At 50.6% G+C, this 19,859-nt stretch overlaps 8 protein-coding genes across 8 annotated transcripts; 6 read left to right on the plus strand and 2 right to left on the minus strand.

Moving 5' to 3' along the window:
- Positions 1–515: 515 nt before the first annotated feature.
- N7468_008256 (uncharacterized protein) lies at positions 516–1,146 on the minus strand (the record flags this gene model as incomplete). Its single annotated transcript, XM_058477552.1, has 4 exons — positions 516–871; positions 959–984; positions 1,068–1,081; positions 1,138–1,146. 4 exons carry the CDS (start codon positions 1,144–1,146, stop codon positions 516–518), a joined length of 405 nt encoding a protein of 134 aa, XP_058327897.1.
- A 445-nt stretch (positions 1,147–1,591) lies between these two features.
- Positions 1,592–4,173, plus strand: N7468_008257 (TFIIH/NER complex ATPase/helicase subunit SSL2; the record flags this gene model as incomplete). Its single annotated transcript, XM_058477553.1, has 3 exons — positions 1,592–1,622; positions 1,675–1,762; positions 1,839–4,173. The coding sequence occupies 3 exons, from the start codon at positions 1,592–1,594 to the stop codon at positions 4,171–4,173; spliced, it is 2,454 nt and encodes an 817-aa protein (XP_058327898.1).
- A 709-nt stretch (positions 4,174–4,882) lies between these two features.
- N7468_008258 (questin oxidase family protein) lies at positions 4,883–6,373 on the plus strand (the record flags this gene model as incomplete). Its single annotated transcript, XM_058477554.1, has 4 exons — positions 4,883–5,036; positions 5,174–5,476; positions 5,531–5,887; positions 5,961–6,373. The coding sequence occupies 4 exons, from the start codon at positions 4,883–4,885 to the stop codon at positions 6,371–6,373; spliced, it is 1,227 nt and encodes a 408-aa protein (XP_058327899.1).
- Positions 6,374–7,112: 739 nt separating this feature from the next.
- N7468_008259 (uncharacterized protein) lies at positions 7,113–8,558 on the plus strand (the record flags this gene model as incomplete). Its single annotated transcript, XM_058477555.1, has 1 exon — positions 7,113–8,558. The coding sequence occupies one exon, from the start codon at positions 7,113–7,115 to the stop codon at positions 8,556–8,558; it is 1,446 nt and encodes a 481-aa protein (XP_058327900.1).
- Positions 8,559–8,969: 411 nt separating this feature from the next.
- On the plus strand, positions 8,970–11,778 carry N7468_008260 (glutamine-dependent NAD(+) synthetase; the record flags this gene model as incomplete). The annotated part of the gene is made up of 11 exons (XM_058477556.1): positions 8,970–8,998; positions 9,045–9,163; positions 9,214–9,364; positions 9,433–9,491; positions 9,553–9,789; positions 9,868–9,959; positions 10,012–10,924; positions 10,972–10,975; positions 11,051–11,384; positions 11,455–11,620; positions 11,669–11,778. 11 exons carry the CDS (start codon positions 8,970–8,972, stop codon positions 11,776–11,778), a joined length of 2,214 nt encoding a protein of 737 aa, XP_058327901.1.
- A 365-nt stretch (positions 11,779–12,143) lies between these two features.
- On the plus strand, positions 12,144–13,544 carry N7468_008261 (NAD(+) diphosphatase; the record flags this gene model as incomplete). The annotated part of the gene is made up of 3 exons (XM_058477557.1): positions 12,144–12,240; positions 12,473–12,769; positions 12,844–13,544. 3 exons carry the CDS (start codon positions 12,144–12,146, stop codon positions 13,542–13,544), a joined length of 1,095 nt encoding a protein of 364 aa, XP_058327902.1.
- Positions 13,545–13,709: 165 nt separating this feature from the next.
- N7468_008262 (uncharacterized protein) lies at positions 13,710–17,475 on the minus strand (the record flags this gene model as incomplete). Its single annotated transcript, XM_058477558.1, has 3 exons — positions 13,710–17,045; positions 17,102–17,182; positions 17,362–17,475. 3 exons carry the CDS (start codon positions 17,473–17,475, stop codon positions 13,710–13,712), a joined length of 3,531 nt encoding a protein of 1,176 aa, XP_058327903.1.
- Positions 17,476–17,938: 463 nt separating this feature from the next.
- On the plus strand, positions 17,939–19,551 carry N7468_008263 (putative flavin dependent monooxygenase; the record flags this gene model as incomplete). The annotated part of the gene is made up of 3 exons (XM_058477559.1): positions 17,939–17,954; positions 18,043–18,094; positions 18,147–19,551. The coding sequence occupies 3 exons, from the start codon at positions 17,939–17,941 to the stop codon at positions 19,549–19,551; spliced, it is 1,473 nt and encodes a 490-aa protein (XP_058327904.1).
- Between the last annotated feature and the right edge of the window lie 308 nt (positions 19,552–19,859).

Genomic DNA, 19,859 nt, shown 5'->3' on the forward strand with positions numbered 1-19,859 from the left:
GCTTCCACGCGCGTTAAGCCGCATAACTACCAAACTATGCAACACACGGGGGTATTCTTTATTTCAGCTAGCTGTGGCACTATGATTATTTCAGTTTTTTCACGGAATTCCCTGGCAGAGTTCCAATGATGCATGGGTTTTGGAGGGGCTGGCGTTCTGGCCGGATTTTCTTTTCTGTTCTTTTTTTAAAGCAGCCGCGGGAGCTCACAGCAAGTACGCCAAGTGACCGTGAGGTTCACAGCAGATGAGGCATGACATGCGATATCCTTTTATTCAACTCAGTGGAGTAGAAATAACATCAAGATTACTAAACATGTAGCCGTGCGTAGATTGTTGGTTTTGGAACATAGTGGTTTAAAGTATTGATCCAAAGCGCGCCAACTAAGTGGTAATAACCGTGTGGTGTACAAGTTTTGGTCGATCGAATGATGGATATACGAATTCTCTTGTATAGCTTCAAGGCGAGAGTTTCGCTATGATATTGTACAGGGGAAGAAATGTAAGAGATATTGCGCTCAGCTGAATCTGTTCCCGCGCGGAGGCCTGAATGGCTCTGCCGCCTCATATTTCCCCTTCTCGAGGACTCGGTCTTTGTCTGTGAGAGGCTCATGACGAGTCGGGGCTGGGTCATGAGAATCCTCTGTGCTGGGAGAGGCGACATCGTCCGCGGAATTCTGGCCTCTGGCCGCGTTCGCACGCTTCAAGCTGGCATCATCGGTCGGGACCGGTGTTGTGAGGTTTAACGAAGCTTGGCGTCGGTGCTCTTCTTCCATTGCCTTCATCTGGGCCTTGCGCTTGAGATCGGCCTCGAATCTGTTCTGTCGGTCGGCATTGATGGACTGTTTAGCAAAGTAGTAGGCCCCGCCGCCAGCTATAATTAAAAATAAAATTATTAGTACAATAATTTACGTTTCCACGTAACAGCTGACACCCCTGACAGCTTGTCAGGGGTACATACCAACACAGAGGGCGCCCCAGCCAATCCTGTTCAGACATCATGCCACCCTCATTAGCTTCCGAGTCCAAATTGCGCAATGAACTTATGCCTTGAGAGGATTATTGCTCACCAGGTGGATCTGATCTTGGGGACATTGTTAGAATTTTGGAAAGATAACCGACATTATGCAGGGGACTTACTGTGTTCATGACGATAAAGTGACTGAATGTAGAGAGGAAAAGTAATGGAGCGTCGGGTCCGACTAAACTCCTACGTCAGCCGAAGCTCCCGAGCGGTGGCTGCCTGTTCTGCCTGAGGCGGCAACACTTTATCAAAGCATCGTCTCTCCGAACCTTGATTCTTGTTGCTCTCGCCTCCAACGCCACACGCCATTCTTCGACGTCGTGTTCGTCGGTTGCCCATCCAAAATTCCTCATTTGAAGCCTGGGATCTAGGGCAGCTGCCTATTTCCTGCTCGGCGGTCTCCTAGACCGGCGCACGCCGCATCTCATTGCGGCTTGTATCTGCTGGTGGCATGCGGGCGTGAATCCCATTTCAACCAGGCGACACGCGCCAACACAGTCTTGAGTTTTGCCGACGGCGTCTGGAGTACCGCCGTCCCTTATAAGCCGGTAGTTATTTCGAGCTCCCAGTATGCCTCCCGCTAAGAGAAAGGCTACTGACAGTGAGTCGCGCGAGACCCCACGGAGAAGACAAATGACTGACTTTAATGCTAGGCGGCCGAGCTGGTGCCTCTAAGCGAGCAACCCCCGTACCCGATCCAACCGAAATATCCAGCAGCGATGAATACTCAGATGATGGGGAGTGGAGGATAATGACCTGAAAGGTATAATGCGCTGGCCGAGTTCACACCCAGCGGGATAGAGATGTTAACATCCAGCCACGAAGGTGTCGTCGAAAAGTTTTCTCTTGAGTCCTTCAGCAAACGGTCGCAACTCGATAAATTAGACCAACGATTCGGTTACAAGGATCTCTCTTACCTCCCGCTCAAGCGCGATCACTACAATCGTCCCTTGTGGATCGAGCCGGTGAAAGGCACGATCACACTCGAGAGTTTTTCGCCTTTGGCACCACAAGCGCAGGATTTTCTGACGACTGTCGCTGAACCGCTCTCCCGCCCTACACATCTCCATGAATATCGCCTCACGGGTCATAGTTTGTATGCGGCAGTTTCGGTGGGCTTGAAGCCGCAAGATATCGTGGACTTTTTGGACCGTCTTTCCAAGACCCCGCTGCCAGAAAGTATCCGTGCTTTCATCATCGAATTTACGAAATCGTACGGTAAGATTAAAATGGTCTTGAAGCATAATCGGTACTACGTGGAAACTCCCGACCCTCAGATGTTGCAACGACTGTTGCAGGATGAGGTGATCGGCCCTCAGAGAATCCACTCCGATGAAGGAATCATTAAACGGGCGGCCCCGAAAATGGGGGGGTTGGTGATTCCCGGTACCAAGGATGCTGCTGGTGTACGAGAGACTGGCACCCAGCAAAATCCATCGAAGACAACCCAAAATGAGACCCAAGAGGAGGTGGTGGACTACGGTATCAATGATATTGGTGAAGAGGATACGGAAGAATCTCTTGCCTACAGTTTCGAAATTCCCGCTGAGGGTGTCGAAGTGGTCAAGGCTCGTTGTCAGGCAATCGGATGTCCTGCCTTGGAAGAATACGATTTCCAACAGGATAACGTCAATCCTAATCTGGACATTGACATGAAGCCCGCGGCTTTGATCCGCCCATACCAAGAACAGAGTCTGAGTAAGATGTTCGGCAACGGGCGTGCAAAGAGTGGTATTATCGTCCTTCCTTGTGGTGCAGGAAAGACGCTCGTGGGCATCACTGCAGCTGTGACCATCAAGAAGGGGACCATAGTTCTCTGTACTAGTTCCATGTCCGTTGTCCAGTGGCGGAATGAATTCTTGCGGTGGACTACGATCGATCCTAGTGATATTGCGATCTTTACGTCTGACCACAAGGAGAAATTCAAGAGATCAACAGGAATCATTGTCTCGACATACTCCATGGTGTCGCAGACCCGAGCTCGCTCCTACGACGCTCAAAAGATGATGGACTGGCTCCAGTCCCGTGAATGGGGTATGATGATTCTCGACGAGGTGCACGTCGTGCCAGCGTCTATGTTCCGCAAGGTCACATCTGCCATTGCCGCACAGAGCAAACTGGGTCTCACTGCGACCTTGTTGCGAGAAGATGACAAAATCAAGGATTTGAACTTCTTGATTGGGCCCAAATTATACGAAGCGAACTGGATGGAGCTTTCAGCTAAGGGCTACATTGCTAAGGTCCAGTGCGCGGAGGTCTGGTGCCCCATGACCACAGAGTTTTATTCAGAGTATCTGCGGGAGAGCTCACGCAAGCAAGCCCTCCTCTACATCATGAACCCACGTAAGTTCCAAGCGTGTCAGTTCTTGATTGACTTCCATGAGAAGCGAGGAGACAAGATCATTGTCTTTTCCGACAACGTCTATGCTTTGGAGCGATACGCGCTGAAGCTCAACAAAGCATACATTTACGGTGGAACTCCCCAGAACGAGCGTATGCGTATCCTGGAGAACTTCCAGCATAATGAGCAGGTGAACACCATCTTTTTGTCGAAGATTGGTGACACGTCCCTCGACTTACCAGAAGCGACCTGTCTCATTCAAATCTCATCGCACTACGGTTCTCGTCGTCAGGAGGCGCAACGACTGGGCCGTATTCTGCGAGCCAAGCGGCGGAACGACGAGGGCTTCAACGCGTTTTTCTACTCGCTCGTATCCAAAGATACGCACGAAATGAATTACTCGAGCAAACGCCAGGCCTTCTTGATCGACCAGGGCTACGCTTTCAAAATTATTACCCATCTTCAAGGCATCGACGATTTCGAGGGCCTCTCGTACGCGACCCCCGCTGAGCGCCGCGAGCTGCTCCAAGAAGTCATGCTGCAGAACGAATCATCTGCTGACGTAGAAATGGTACAAGATGACCTGTTCTCGAGTCGGGGAGCGAAGCGGGTCGGTGGCAAAAAACCTACCGCGAAGCGCACTGCAGCGACCCTCAGCGGCCTTGCCGGCGGTGATGACATGGCATACATCGAGTACAACAAGAGCAAGAACAAGCAACTGAAGGAAAAGAAGGACCACCACCCTCTGTTCAAGAAGCTGGAGCGGGAGCGCCAAAAGCGTAAAAAGGAGCGCGAGGCAATGCTGCAATGAGCCAGAACAGGTTTGGACACGAAAACAATGTGGCACGTGTGTGTAGTTATAAATTGCAGAGCGCGTAGATCTTGTGCATGTTTCGCCAGACCCCAAAATTGATATCTCTTGGAAGATTGTAACTTAGTTCCAATATTCGCATGATTCTGGCAAGCTTTTCCAATCAAGATCGAGTCCAGATCGTCCCATTACTCATCCTCATGTCTCCGCCCGGGCGCTCGTGGGCGGGCACCCAACTTGGCACTCTGGGCGCACCAGTGATGTAACAGAGTCATCCTGAGATTTGTAATTTCCTTAGCTAAACCCTGGTTTTCAAGTCAGGAATTCGAGTCCAGGCCAGCTTCAGGTTCAACGAACATGTGTTCTGGTCCGTCGGGGTGGCCTCCAGGCGGAACCCCGAACAGCCGAGGCGTCCGACTATTTTTAGGGAGAATAATCCATGCTATCTGATAGGTGTATTGGTCTGAAGAATGGAAATCTGGGGTTAGACGCGGAGGAGGGGCTCCCTGTTCCAAAGTTCTGGATTTTTTGGTCTTCATTGTGACATAGCCAACCCGGCACATATAAATGACTCCATGTGTCACTTCGTCTGTCACTCCGACAGCTTCAAGCAGCAGCACTTTTTGTTTCTTCGACGATCATCTGCGCCTCGACGAGATTATTATTCATAACCTCACATTCTAATAGCTTACGTGCTTTATCCGCGAGTATGGCATCAGTTACCAAGATTGTTTTGGACCATACCAAGGACGTCGGCGTCTTTAGTGTGGGAATTTCGGAATCCTCAGCTCGCGCTGCTAGCGAGGTATTGCAAGATGATCTGGAGACCCATCATATCTTCTTCAATGACTCCGGGTTCCATGGTATGTGCTAGTATTCTGCTCGTCTAGTACACTATCCCTGCCAGAATAAGATGGACAGTAGAAATACGTGTATACATTCTGCTACGAACTTGGAGCATCACCAATGCAACTCTTTTGCTGACAGGAAATATGTACAGACCATATTGTTCACCACATCTTGACCATCTACGCCCTCGGAGGTAGCCCCGATGACATCCGGGCTGCATACAATAACAACAAGACATATCAACTTCCTGCCATGGCTACCAACTCGCTCCTGGTTCAGGATCTCAGCGACAATGCTACTTTCATGGCCCACTTAGGGGAGAAGGATCAGTATTCCAACTACCTGTCCTTTTTCCAGAACGAGATCAAGGCCAAGGGAGTTGAACGCACCATCCAAGAGCATATTTTTGCGGGCACGGAGCTCGCTAATAACATGCTCGGAAGACTATATGGCGGTATGTGTCTATGAGCCTTGAACATGTGAAACTGTAACTAACGAGAGCCGATAGGGCTTATCCACCCTCTCATTCACCTTGGGTTTGCGCTGGAATTCAATCAACCCGCCATAGTCGCGCAGGCACTTGCCGAAACTGCTGTCCATGAGGATGAACTCGGCCGCATGTTCTTCTGGCCAGCGGATGAAAAGGCCAAGAAGAACACGAAGACGAGCTACAGGCCATTTTTGCAGCTGGTCAATGAGGTCAAAGAGGACAGCGTCATTCGATCAGCTGTCAAGAAGACTGATGAAAGAAAGATCCTCGCTCTGCTCACTCGTGCTCCTGAGCGCGTCCTCGATCTTGTGGCGGGATATGTCGTGCCCGAGGACAAGTTGGAGGAGGCGACAGCCGATATGACCAATGCAGTTTGTAGGTTCCACCACTTGAATTGAAACTTTGAAAGTGTGAGTATTTGACTAACGGTGGCTTGCCCCCTTACCAGCATACTTCACCGGCGCTGCCCAACGCCCAAAGAAGGCAGTCAAGCTAGACTTCTTCCTGCTCCATTCGGTGACTTGCTCTCTGTTCTTTTCAAAGTTCATCAGCCTCCCTTGGCTGGACCGAGCTACGAAGGCTCGAATGCTGGAATGGAAGGGCCGCTTTGATCTTCTGTCCTACGCATCCCGGGGCTCTCCAGATCTTCTTTTGGACGAAGTCAGTGCGTACCCGGTGACGAACGACTGGCGGGCTGTTTTTTCTCGAAGTTGTAGTCACCCCGGGGACGATGGGCACTTGCCAAAGCTTGTTCGAGCTCTTGCGCACGGAGAGCAAGTATGTCGAACGTTCGAGCACAAGGGAGTTCAGGACATGCCGATTCGGGGGGGATATGTGGCTTCGGATCGGAAATATGGGTGAGTTCTTCACTGACTCCGGATGATTACTTGCGGTTGTAGAACTGACATCACTAGCAATTGACTCGACTGAAGGAAAGAGTATGTTTTCGGATCACGCGGCAGAGAAAATGTGGTTGGCTGAGTCTGGGTTTGAGGAGTCTTGGGAAGAGATTCCTCCCCGTGTTCGTCTTTGATTGCGCTGTTTAGCTACCAAAGTGAGTTCCTGGAGATTTGTAGCTGTAAGTAAAGCGCGGCAACTGTGTTCTATTCGTCAAATTCAGACTGCCTGTGCCTTTCCAATACCGAATAGTCTCTGCCATTATGCCCATTCAGTCTTGCCTCTCTGAAGGGACAGATAAGTTCAACTCTTGTAACACCGATACACAAAATAAATGTGAAAACTATGGGAAGTGTACAAAATACGTGTATATCAATATCAATACCCTGCAAAGCATTTGCATGTGCCAAACAACAGTGCGTAGTTGGGCCAGGCCGGTGCCGAGAGCAGGTGAAATTCAGATGAAAGCAAAAGAACCAGCTGTTCCGGAGATCATGAGGTTCGAAGCCAGATGTCCAAATTGCTTCATAGGGCCAGTTGCAGCTGGTAAACAGCAGTTCTGATCGTAAGATCTCGAGGCCAACGGGTCCAGATATGACGCCAAGTGGGTCGCAAACTTGGAAGTGGGGCACCCCAACAGCTTTAAGACCTGAAGATTCTCCTCTTCCCTCTTGACTACGTTGGTTCTTTAATCTCCTGCAATATGTCTGATAAAGACGACAGAGACACCGATCGCGCGCAACGATCGCCCATGCGTGACCAACGAAACGATAAGACGGAAACGAACCCATTCGACGCTTTCCGCCGCTTCGCCGATGAGCAGGTCTCGTCGGTGCTACAATCAATCACTGGTCTCCCATCATCCATAGCCCCGCCGAACCCAGACCGTTGGACCATATTCACCGACGACCATAGCTACAAAAGTATGGCGTATCGCCATCGCCAGGGCGCCAATGACAAGCCGCCTGAAAGCGACTCCTCCGACCGAAGCGCCGAGAACCCACGCGATGGGGCTGGCAGGGGCCCATCCCCGGGCGCCAACGATCCGCAAGCCTCCTCCTCATCCCCTAATCCCAAGCAGCTAGATGAGACCAACTACCCTCACTCCTCCCAGTCTCTTCACCGGCTTAACGACCACGCCTTCTTCAGCCATCCGTTCTTACACGCGCAAGCCAGCCCTTCCTTTCTTTCTATCCCCGGCTTTTTAACCATGTTCGATGAAGACAGTAGCCCATTATGGCCCCTGCCTTACTTGATAACGAGCCCATACTCGCCCCTTCATTTAGAGCGCAAGGCTCAGAATTCCTCTCGCTTTACTCCGCGCCAGCTATTACCTCGTTATCCGCCTCAGGAAGCAGACTTCCGCGAACCCCAGTGGCGCGAAGCTTTCGAAGACCTTCTTCGCCTCGAGAATGGAGAGCCTATGCTGGATCGCGATCATTCCTTAGTGGCGGCCACCAAGAACACTGAAAATGGAGCTCGAGAGTGGCTCCAAGGCCTTGCGAAGCGGGGAAGTCTGGGGAAGGACTGGATGGAGGGTGGCAGGATGAGGTTGACACTGCAACCCGCAAGGCCATGGCTGAGCATAGGAGCTCCTCATGACCATGCGGAGGAAGAAAACCAAGAGGCAGAGACTGAGCTGGATCTGTATGACCGCTTCTTGAATGATCTCCAGTCTCTCGATCGGCAGCTATCAAAGGAATTTGCATCAAGTCCGATTCTTCGATTTCTACTAGGGACCGGGGTACAGCCTGAGCAGCCGCATGAGCTATCTCGCTCCCAGCACGGGTCGAATCGAGGCTATGACCAAGGCACCGACGACACTGAGAGCTGGCTCGATCTCGTTTCTGGTGGAAATCGCAAATCGGTGCCAGAGAATCCCCCACCCGGTGAAATGTCTCGGCCCAACGACACGGATGCGGCCTCGAGGGGGGCTCATGATCTAATTGCCACCAGGACCCATACGGAACAAATCATGCAGCCCGATGGATCCATTCAAACCAAGAAAGTGGTAACCAGGCGCTATGCGGATGGAAAGGAAGAGACACATTCTTCAGTCGAGGTGTCTCATGTTGATCCCAAGTCTCGTGAGGCTTGGTCCGACGCAGCCCAAGAACAACCAAAGCGTGGATGGTTCTGGAGAGACTGAATTCTCTCTATGTTGGAGGGGACAGCTACGTGACCTATGAATATGTTTAAGTTAGTCTGAATTAGCCTGTTTGCGTTTATAGTCATGGCAAGTACATAGTCAAACACCAAATGCCAGTGCATTTATTTATACAAACAAAGCATAAATAAGGTAATAGTAGACATAAAAATGCCATGAACATGCAGCAAACAACAAAAGCTCATACTGAACCGCACTTTTTCTCCAAAAAATTGGACAACCGACGTCGCCCACATTCCGGAATCGGCCTAGCTGGAGCTACACGCCTGAGGGGAAGAAGCTGTTACTTCACACTCTCCTAACATCCATCCCCTTTGCTTCTTAGGAGTTCTTAGGAGATTAGTGTTTTTTTAAGAGGTGCAGTGGAACTTCCCTCCCAAGTGAACCGCGATTATGGGCCATCTTGTGACATTGGCAACATGGTACGTCTTTGGCAATGCTGATGGCAACTCCCGCTAATTCCGCTAGCTCTCTCAACCAATGGGCCTTGGATTTTGAGGGCAATGCAACTCGCATCATTGAGAGTATCCGCCTGGCCAAGGAAGCTGGGGCTACTTTACGAGTCGGCCCAGAGCTCGAGATTACCGGTGAGTGCCGCTGAGTTCTTCCTACGTGGTGCTTACTGAATTGGAGATAGGATATGGAGTCCTTGATGGCTTTTTGGAAGGCGATACCTTCCTGCATTCCTGGGAGATGCTGGCGCGTATAATCGAGCATCCGGACTGCCAAGACATCGTCGTTGATGTTGGCATGCCTGTACGTCACCGTAACGTGCGATACAACTGTCGGTAAGTTGATAAGAGTCTGGGATATGCCGGAAGCTACTGAGGTATGCTTGTATTGACTGAAATAACAGGGTCATCTTCTACAACAAGAAAATCGTCATGATCCGACCAAAGATGTGGCTTGCAAATGGTGAGTTTGCCTTGATTTCCCTCATACCTTGGCTCGTGACTCATAGCTCTGGTGTCTCTAGACGGCAACTACAGAGAACACAGACATTTCACCCCATGGCAGCGACCTCAAGAGGTAGAGGACTACTACCTGGAGCAGATTGTGGGAAACATCACCGGTCAATACAAAGTGCCATTTGGCGACGCTGTTATCAGCACACGCGACACCTGTCTTGGCTTGGAGACATGCGAAGAACTCTTTACGCCCAATTGGTATGCAAAACACCACAAACTCTACAATTTCAGACTGCTAACATTGGGTATAGACCACATATTCCATATGGCCTTGCTGGTATGTCCCATCACCCATGTAATGAGATTAGGCTCTGATAAGCTAGGTGTTGAAATAATCTCAAACTCGTCCGGAAGCCACCATGAACTGAAGAAGCTTGACACTAGAGTGAACCTGATCACACAAGCGACCAAGCTGGTAAGTGCGTTCTAAAGAGAACTCTCTGGGGACTACTGCTTACATCATACAGAGTGGCGGTATCTACCTCTATGCCAACCAGCAAGGCTGCGATGGAGACCGCCTATACTATGATGGCTGTGCAATGATTGTAGTGAACGGCGACATCGTAGCTCAAGGCTCTCAATTTTCCTTGAACGATGTTGAAGTCGTAACAGCAACTGTTGATATTGAAGACGTTCGAACTTACAGATCCAGTGCCAGCCGTGGAATGCAGGCAAGCAAGCAGACTCCTTTTGTTCGTCTTGATTTAGACGTACGGCTCTCTCGCCGAGGGGAAGAGGCTGATCCAGGTCTCACTGTTTCTGAACCGCTCAAACCTCGTTTCCATCCACCCGAGGAGGAGATCGCCCTTGGTCCGGCTTGCTGGTTATGGGACTACCTGCGCCGATGTGGAGCTGCAGGATTCTTCCTTCCTCTTAGTGGAGGAATTGATAGCTGTGCTACGTCAGTCATTGTGCATTCAATGTGTCGCGAAGTGCTTAAAGCTGTGAAAGAAGGCAATGAGCAAGTGATCAAGGATGTGCGACGTCTTTGCGGACAGCCGCCCACCTCCGAATGGTTACCCCAGACTAGCCAAGAGATATGCAAATGCATTTTTCACACAAGCTACATGGGCACTCAGAATTCAGGGACCGAGACTCGAGATCGTGCTAAAAGACTAGCTGCGGATATTGGATCATATCATATCGATTTTAACTTTGATACAGTGGTCACTGCTCTCATGGCTCTTTTCACGACTGTGACAAACTTCCAACCCCGCTTCAAGGTCCATGGAGGAAGCCCACCGGAGAATGCGGCTTTGCAAAATGTCCAGGCTCGGCTCAGAATGGTTCTTTCGTACCTGTTTGCCTCTTTGTTGCCGACTATCCGTCAGCGCCCAGGTGGTGGAGGCCTTTTGGTGCTTGCATCTTCGAATGTTGATGGTAAGAGAAACACTCCCTGTTGGAGACATAATCTAACAATTGGACAGAGTGGTATGTATGGCAGGGCCTGAACACATCAAAACTCACCACCTCTTGCTTGGTACTAATGATACTAATGATTATCAGTTTACGCGGCTACTTAACAAAATACGATGCTAGCTCGGCTGATCTCAACCCCATTGGCTCAATCAGCAAAGTCGATCTGAAAAGGTTCATTGGTTGGGCGGCCCACAGCTTTGATCTTCCGATCCTGGAAGAATTCATACATGCGACACCAACTGCAGAGCTTGAGCCCAGGACAGCAACATACATACAATCTGATGAGGCTGATATGGGTGTTACATATGCAGAACTTGGAACATTTGGTATGTACTCGGGAAACTTTCTTGCAAGTCGATTTTTTCTTATCGAGGAACAGGTTACCTGCGCAAAAGGTATTGAAGCTTGGTCCTTGGTCGATGTATGAGAAGTTATTGGTAAGTACCAGACGATATAGAAGCTCTTTCAGCCATGCTAAGCTCATAATGTAGCACCTGTGGGGAAATGACCTAAGCCCACGCGAAATCTACCAAAAGACTCGCCACTTCTTCTACCATTATTCCATCAACCGCCACAAGATGACTGTCCTTACCCCGAGCTACCATGCGGAGCAATACTCACCGGAAGACAATCGGCATGATTTACGCCAGTTCCTGTGTACGTATAACCCCACAATTGACATTCAGTCCACTAACTCTTAGACAGATCCCTCGTTTTCCTGGGCATACAAGAAAATGGAGGACAGTGTTCAATTCTGGGAGTCGCAGGGTTGGATAACAGGAAAATCGCAGAAGAAGAGTGTCAAGGCCGACTAATGGCCTCTGCGTATGTGCTATTGGTGGCTCAGAGCGAACAAAGGACATAGAATGCAAGGTTCCTGCGTAGGAAATTAGTGTATGAATAAAAGCCGCGATTCATACTTCTACTCATTGGAGTCACGTGTGTGGGGATCGCCTCCTGTCTCCTCGTACTGGTAATTTCAGTAATTTGCCCCTCATAACGGTAATCCCCCTAGAATCGGCGCATATCCGACGAAACTACCCGTAACGGGGTAATTATACTCCGCCCGACCCACAGCGCTGATTAATGGGTTATCGTCTGTCGCAATCGGATTTCTGAGCGAACTTCCGTGTTCTAAACCTGAACGTATTTGCATTCTTGTGCCTGTTTATATATCAGAATGAGCGCGACCTCTCAAATCCCGATCCCCGCTCACACGCTTGCGGAATCCATGTTGTCTCGGCGCTTCGGCCGAGAGACCGCAAACTACTTCTCCAGTATGAATTGCCGAGGGGACGAAAAGCAGACAGAAGATGAACCTTTAAAACAAGAATCCCAATACTGAATCGATCCAATAGGCTCCCCCCCTAAACCGTCTCTCCTTTTTGCGCGGTGATCACTCGTTCCTCTCGAGCGCGCTGAAGCATCCGAGTACTCGGTTCCTCTTGCTGAACAACCTCACCCCGCTAACTCGCTCTCCTGCCGAGCTATACTACGCTAAGTATGAAGAGATCCGCAAGATGCTCCCATCAGACGTCTTCGACCAATCCGAAGAGGACATGATCAAGAACTTTGACTCGCGCAAGACAAACCCCATCCTGGTTTTCCTCGGTCTGGACGAGAGTCGCAAGGAAAACGGTCTCACCCATAAGATCTACACCGGAGCGCCAACCTTCGCCCTCGATATCACCCCCAAGGGCTCCGAGTCCCAGCAAACCGCCGCCAAGGACGTCATCAGCGAGCTGGAAGCGAAGGGTCTCTCCTTCTTCCAAACCCGGGTCGTGACCACCTTCACCCCAGACGACGGTATGTCCTGTGGTATCAGATAAAAAAAAGCAGCCACACGAGCCACGAAATCACTAACATATTTTACCTTCTAGCCGCCGCATACGCCCAAGCCCGCGCGTACGTCGACTGGAATTCGCGCAACACCTTCTGCGGCACCTGCGGGCACCCCACCCTGTCCGTCAACGGTGGCACGAAGAAGACCTGCCCGCCCACCGACGCGGCGCTTCCCAACCCCGAGCGGCCGGCCTGCTCGACGCGGACGACGCTGTCAAACCTGAACTTCCCGCGCACAGACCCGACCATCATCGTGGCTGTTGTCTCACATGATGGCAAGCGGCTGCTGCTGGGCCGGTCGAAGCGGTTCCCGCCGAACTGGTACTCGACGCTGGCGGGCTTCATTGAGCCAGCGGAGTCGATTGAGGATGCTGTGCGGCGGGAGGTATGGGAGGAGGCTGGAGTGACGCTTTCGCGAGTTGTGATCCACTCGTCGCAACCGTGGCCCTACCCGGCGAATTTGATGATTGGGGCTATCGCGCAGGTGAGTGATCCTGCTCATGAGGAGATTAATTTGGAGCATGATCCGGAGTTGGCCGATGCGAAGTGGTTCCCTGTTGAGGAGGTTGAGGAGGCGCTGCGGATTGGGACGAGTGATCTTGGTGCTGCGGCTGGGCCTGAGTATAAGGGTGGGCTGAGGTTGCCACCTGCGACGGCCATTGCACATCAGTTGATTAAGTCCGCTATAGCTGCGGACTATTTCCAAGCCGACTCTGGGGAGAAGACGGCTAGGATTTGAAGAGCTTCTAGATTATACAGTTCTATAGGGAGAAATATAGATTCTATAGGGAGGCATAGATTCTAAGCGAATGAACTTGAGGATCAAAGAAATTTCGACTTCTTACGCGAGTGAGTCTAACTAGTTTCATCTTGCTAGATCGTTTATGTGAGTAGACCGACTACGTCACAAATTTGCGTAGAGTGTCCCGTCGCGCAGCTCATGAATGCTTTCTTTTGCACTCGGAGAGCCAACTTCGGTATATCGCCGACCATGTCGAAGTTCGTGGATCGTAATGCGTCGATGATTTCTGTTACTTCTGCGGCGGCGTGAGTCCCGAGGTGAGCGTTTCTGACCCTCTTGCTGACTCTCGTGGGATATCGACTCGATGCTTCCAGAATCACTGAACACCACGCTTCCCGGCGTAGCAGGCGAGCCGGGTGACGCGTGTCTCTTCAAATAATCCAGGGAATCCTCGTGGATAGAAGATTGAAGCTCATAATCGGCTATCATAGCAGCTCCGGATTCAAGGTACCATTTTCGCAAATCGGCTGCATACGCACATTCCTCGGTTCCGTATTCAACTGGGGGACCTTCTATCTGTGGATCGTGGCCGGAGCCATTGAAAACAGCCCATGAGCTGGTCTCGACGCTTACAAGCATGATGGAATGGTCGTAGCTTCGCACTTTGAAGTCTCGGAGCAACACTGCGTCTCCCTCGGCCAAAGCAGGAATGGCGCCAGGGTGGCGACGGAAGATCTGAGCTTGAAGAATCGTCCCAGCCATGGAGCGATCAGTCAGCTGAAGAGTGGAATAGTAGTCCTTGGGACTAGATGTTGCTTGAGCAATGGGAGACACCTCACGGACAATAGAGATGGTGTCCACCAATGCGTTGTAGTGGTCGACGAGGCTAGCCAGAGGAGCATAGTAAGAGACCTTACTTCGCAACCCATGAGCATTACGGTCAGGGACTGGAAGTGGGCTTATGACGACTTCTGGCATTTTGAGAGGTTGTACATTAGATGTCTCGGTTGAGTCCACGAGGAGTCGCATGGGTGCATTGATCGTTGGAACAAGGTCCACAATGGCCGCATCGACATTTGAATTGTCTTCAGCCCCGGTTTCTTCGTGCATTTTCTGATCCTCCAGATCATCCAGCAACCCTACATCATGTTTCTCAGAGGCTAATTCATCAGTATCGTCGGGGGCTTCGGGCTGGTCGGATGCCAGGTTCAATGGTGGCTCTTCGCTATTCTCCTGTTCGGATGTGTTCGAACCCTCGTCTGGTTTTCGGATTCGAGAATCAAAGGCGTTCTCAAGATCTTGCGTTGGACCAGGAATGGGAAGCTGCTGCCTCGGCTCGGACGAGTCCATAGGAAGATCTTGCTCATTGTCCGCGTCTTCCAGGTGTGTGCCAGGCTTGCCTTGGTGTTCAGTATCAACGGCGTCCTCGCTAACAAACTCGTCAACAAGCTCCTCATGGACAGAATCCTCGTCAGCAAACTCCTCTTCGCAAACATCGGCAGCACCGTCGTAATGGAGAGACTGTCGACTTTCTCCGCGACGAGGCATATCGTCAGCTGATTGTTCTTGGCTTTCTTCGTCGGAGTCTAGCACAATGATGGCGTGGCTGTTTGATGCCGATTCATTAATATTCACATTGCCGTGGTTGTCTGGTTCGGACTTTTCATCTTCTGAGTCCATCTCTTGATTGGCCGATTGTTCAGCTGGCGAGCTTTGTGACCAGAAAGACTCGGCGTAATGATCCCGAGCCAGCACATCGACAGACGATTCGTCGTCTTTGTCACTATCATGAAGGTCATCGGCAAATGTTTCGGCATTATCATCTTCTGATTCTGCAGGCTCGGACTCTTCTTCGCTCTCCAGGTACTCATCTTCGTTTTGATCTTGGTGGTGCAGGTTCATCCCGGGGTCTCTGGATGCAGCCAGGGCATTTGATGCAAGTTCGTCCTCGCTGTCACTATCCAGGCATATCACTTCGGTTTGTGCGGGAGGATGCCGGGGCAGCTCTGCTGTTTCCGAAACAGCTTCGTTCTCTGATTGAGATTCGTCACCCCGGCCATCATCATGTTCGGCTTCAGATGATTCCACACCATCCTCATCAATGTAGTCTTGCCCTAGTTCAAAGCTCGCGGCCTCTTCGGGTTCCATTTCACTAGAAACATCATCTGGAGACCGGGTTGAATGCTCCAATGTAGCAATTCCATGTGGAAAGGTCTCATAGTATTCATCTTCTTGTTCCTTATGTCGTGGAGCCTCTTCAGACTGCATAGTCTGAATGCCCACATCAGGCTGAGGCTGATCGGGATGAGCAGGACCCACAAGATCTTGACTTGTTTGCGTAGCTTCACTGCCTGAAGACTGGTCTTCTGGAGAAGGAACATCAAGGTCTGCATGGCGTGGGGCGTCACCCATATCAACATTTTCGATATTTGGGATATTCATATGCGTTTCGGAAGGGAAACTGGGCAGGTCATGGCCAACGCTCGTTTGGAAATGTGAATGAACTGGTTCTTCAAAGCCAGCTTGTAGGAAGTCAAGATTTCCATTCAACGAATATTCGGCTACGTCCGGATACGGCACCTCGGTTGCTGAAAGAGGAGACGAGTGATGAGTGACTGGACCCTCGGCGTTTGTTTGAAGTTGGTCATCCAATTCCTCGTTATCTGCATTCTCGAGTCCTGTAGAGTTTTCACGAGGCGAGAAACGTGTTTGTCTATCCGTGGGGCCTAGGTGCGCAGCGTTCCCTAAAGAATCGGCTGAAGAGGAGTCGAGGGTTTGAGCTCGGTTGACCGAATCAAATGGTGAGAAATAGCCATGGTTGCTGTGTTGGCTAGACACTATTGGCGAGGGAATGGGAAGACCCGGTGATGGGATAGGCTTAAGCTTAGGCGTGTCTGTGGGCAAACTCTTTGTCGCAATGAGACGGTCTTCGAAGCTCGTCGCAGTAGAACCTGCGTGGATTTCGGTTGGAGCGGCCTGAGCTCCAGGCAAATGTGTTGTAGCATTGAGAGAAGGTTTGATGAAGGTTGGGGCATCCTCCCCGGGTGATATTTCCGTATCAGAGTGGGCTGCGACCCCAAGAAGATCGACGTGAGAGCTGGCATCTGGGGCATCCGCAGACTCCTCCATTTCCTGATCAGAGAACTGATCTGCATCTGCCAACCAGTCAGGAGCCGGCTCAGGGCTGCAAGGCTCGTCAGAGAGATGCCAATCGGATCTCTGGAAGCTGTATCTAGCTCGTTTTCTACCCTTTCCGGGTATGGAGCCATCTTCTTCAAGCGGGGAGAAGATGGTGGGATCAAATGGAGCGATATGGTTATATGAGGCGCGGCGGATGAAGACTGGCGACTCCCAAGTCTGATTTTCAGGTATGACGGTATCAGAATCCGTCGTTAGAACGCGGGGGGTCGATGGCGGCAACTGTTCGCGTTGAGCTGACATCTGCTCATTTTGTGTGATAAGAACAACTGTAAGAGAAGATTGCGAAGGTCGGTGAGTCTGTTGCTTTCCATTAGTACTAAAGAAAGAGCCTAAGATGTGAGGGGGGCCCATACCTCGAGGTTCACGGTATTGGAAATGTGAACATCCCACGCAATATTTTGGAACGAAGTATCGCCGGGGGCATACTCCACACCCTTCAAACTGAGCCTCACATTATCCCCAATACCAATATGCGCCCTGCGACCTGTTCTGCGACGCGTCCATGAAAAACCACCTTCACCCGTCCGTGTGCCCGCCACAGAAGGGCATCTGGCTCTCCGAGGAGGAGGCTGAAAGAGCCTGACGACGACGAGTAGGGCCATACAAGACAAACCGTGCCTTCAATGGATTTTTCGTCGGCAGCTTCGAGCGTTGGAGATAACTGTGCGATTGGGACCTTGGGGCAGCGCGACAGCGCAGATGCCGCAGGCTGCTCGGTCGGGTCCATTATTGCGCCCGCTTCTTCATAAGATCTGTAAACATGTCGTGGTAGGTCGCATAGTTGGTCTAAAGATATTAAGAAGGTGTGCTCGGACGCTAACGAAGGAGACTGAGAGAATAGGCTGGATAGGAAGGAAGTTGGAAGAAGCGCAAAGCTTCCACAAGAGCAAGAGCAAGAGCAGGAGCGGCCACGGCTCAGTGGTAAGCTCGGTGTAATGACAGCTCTCTCATGAGCCTCCCCCGTGTATTTGAATACGAAAATTACAGTGAAAGGAAGAGTAGTGAATGCGAATGCAAACAAAATCCTTTCTCGGTTCCAGATTTACGTCTTCATTCTTATTGAAAGAATAACTGAATAGCTCAAGCCCTTTCAAAACTCTCCAAAATATAATTTTTTTTTTTTCATTTAGAGCATCACGCGTGGCATTGTTGGGCACGATCTATCGGCGATCCGGGATCCACGCTCCACTATGGCGACACTCGGCGGTAAAGCCCTCTAAATCAACCCCTCGCGAAACAGACTATCGCCTCTCAACGCCGGGCGCTAATGGCATTATGACGCTGACGCATCCAGTTCGCCGAGTGGCTATCATTGGGGCAGGTCCATGTGGACTGGCGGCTGCCAAGTGCGTGTTTACTCATAGCCCTTCAGACTGCATGGACTAATGAGCAGAGCAGGTACCTCATGGCTGAGAAGTACTTTGAACAAATTGATGTGTTCGAGCAGAGGAACACTATTGGTGGGATATGGAACTATACCCCATGTTTCATTAAAGCCGAAGAGTCTTCAACTACGACAGTGCCGAACGTAGATGCGCAGGAGCCAGCAGAAAGGCCTACATGGACTACATCACCCCATGGTAATACTGAGCCTATATTCGTGTCACCAATATATGCTCACCTCGAAACAAACAATCCTAAGGAGCTTTTGAGGTTTTCTGAGAAGGCCTTACCTGCAGATGCTCAGCTTTTCCCGAAGCATGCAGTCATCAGGCAGTACTTGGAATCCTACGGGGAAGAGGTGAAGGATCTCGTTCAATTTGAGACTCAAGTACAAAACCTCAAAGTCAAGGATCCCCAGAATAATACATGGGAACTGACAGCTACGAATCTTCGCACTGGGGCTGTCATCACCTCCACTTATGATGCTGTAGTAGCAGCAAATGGCCATTACGTTGTCCCTTATATCCCCGATATCCTTGGCGTCTCGGCCTGGAACAAGGCTTATCCGAATTCGATATCGCATTCCAAGTTCTATGACTCTCCTGAGGTCTTCCGTGGGAAGAAGGTCGTCATCATAGGAGGTGCTGCTTCAGGGTTGGATATCGGTGCCCAGATTGGTGCTGTGACCAAGGGGAAGATCATTGTCTCACAGCGATCAGAGTCCTACCTGGCGGTATCCGCACCTTCGGATAGAACCATTCGCCCTCAGATTGCTGAGTTCCTTCCGCCAGCCAGTCACGATCGAGAAATTCGATTCTCAGATGGGCATGTTGAAGACCAAGTTGATGCCGTCTTGTTCTGCACGGGCTACTTCTACTCGTTCCCCTTCTTGCAAACTTTGGAACCACCTGTTGTGACTGATGGATCCCGAACAAGGAATGTCTACAAGCAAATATTCTATATAGAACACCCTACTCTTGCGTTCCCTGTGCTGGCGCAGAAAGTGACCCCTTTCCCTATGGCGGAAAATCAAGCCGCAGTTTTTGCTCGCGTATGGTCGGGACGCCTGCCTCTTCCATCCAAAGAAGACATGAAAGCTTCCGAGGATGCGGAGATTGCACTGCGAGGAGATGGGAAAGCTTTCCATGTCTACGAATACCCTGTTGATTGTGACTATATGAATGAGATGTACAGCTGGGCGGGAAAAGCACAACCTCGGTCCGGCCTCGATAATGACGGCCATGGAAAACCCAGCGCATTCTGGGGAGAAAAAGAACGCTGGCTACGATCAAAATTCCCGGATATTAGAAGAGCCTTTGTCAATCAAGGAGAGAAACGCAGCGAGATCAAAAGTATTGTTGATCTTGGGTTCGAATTCGGCGCATGGAAGCGGCGGCAACAGGGTGCCCCTAAATTATAGCCGCGGCACCTTAGACCTACACTTAGACCATGAAGCACACAAAAAGATCTGTATAAATCACAATGCGTCCAACGTTGTACCTTCAACATGGTCTCTGCATATTTCCAAATCTAACACCGCGTTCAAAGACGGTTAAGTATGTGGAATAGCACTAGTCCCAAAAGGGCAGAATCAAGCTTATCGATAAAATCACGTGCCCGGTGTTCGTTCGGGCTTCAGTCGCGGTTTCCCCTTCCACTCTTGTATATACGAGATCTCTAATACTCTTCGCCAACCCAGACCTTGTCAAATGTAAGTGAATGTTTGGA

Source organism: Penicillium chermesinum (assembly GCF_028974085.1).
Source record: "Penicillium chermesinum strain IBT 19713 chromosome Unknown utg000006l:1.0-2335141.0:1.0-2336784.0, whole genome shotgun sequence".
NCBI classification, from domain to species: domain Eukaryota; kingdom Fungi; phylum Ascomycota; class Eurotiomycetes; order Eurotiales; family Aspergillaceae; genus Penicillium; species Penicillium chermesinum.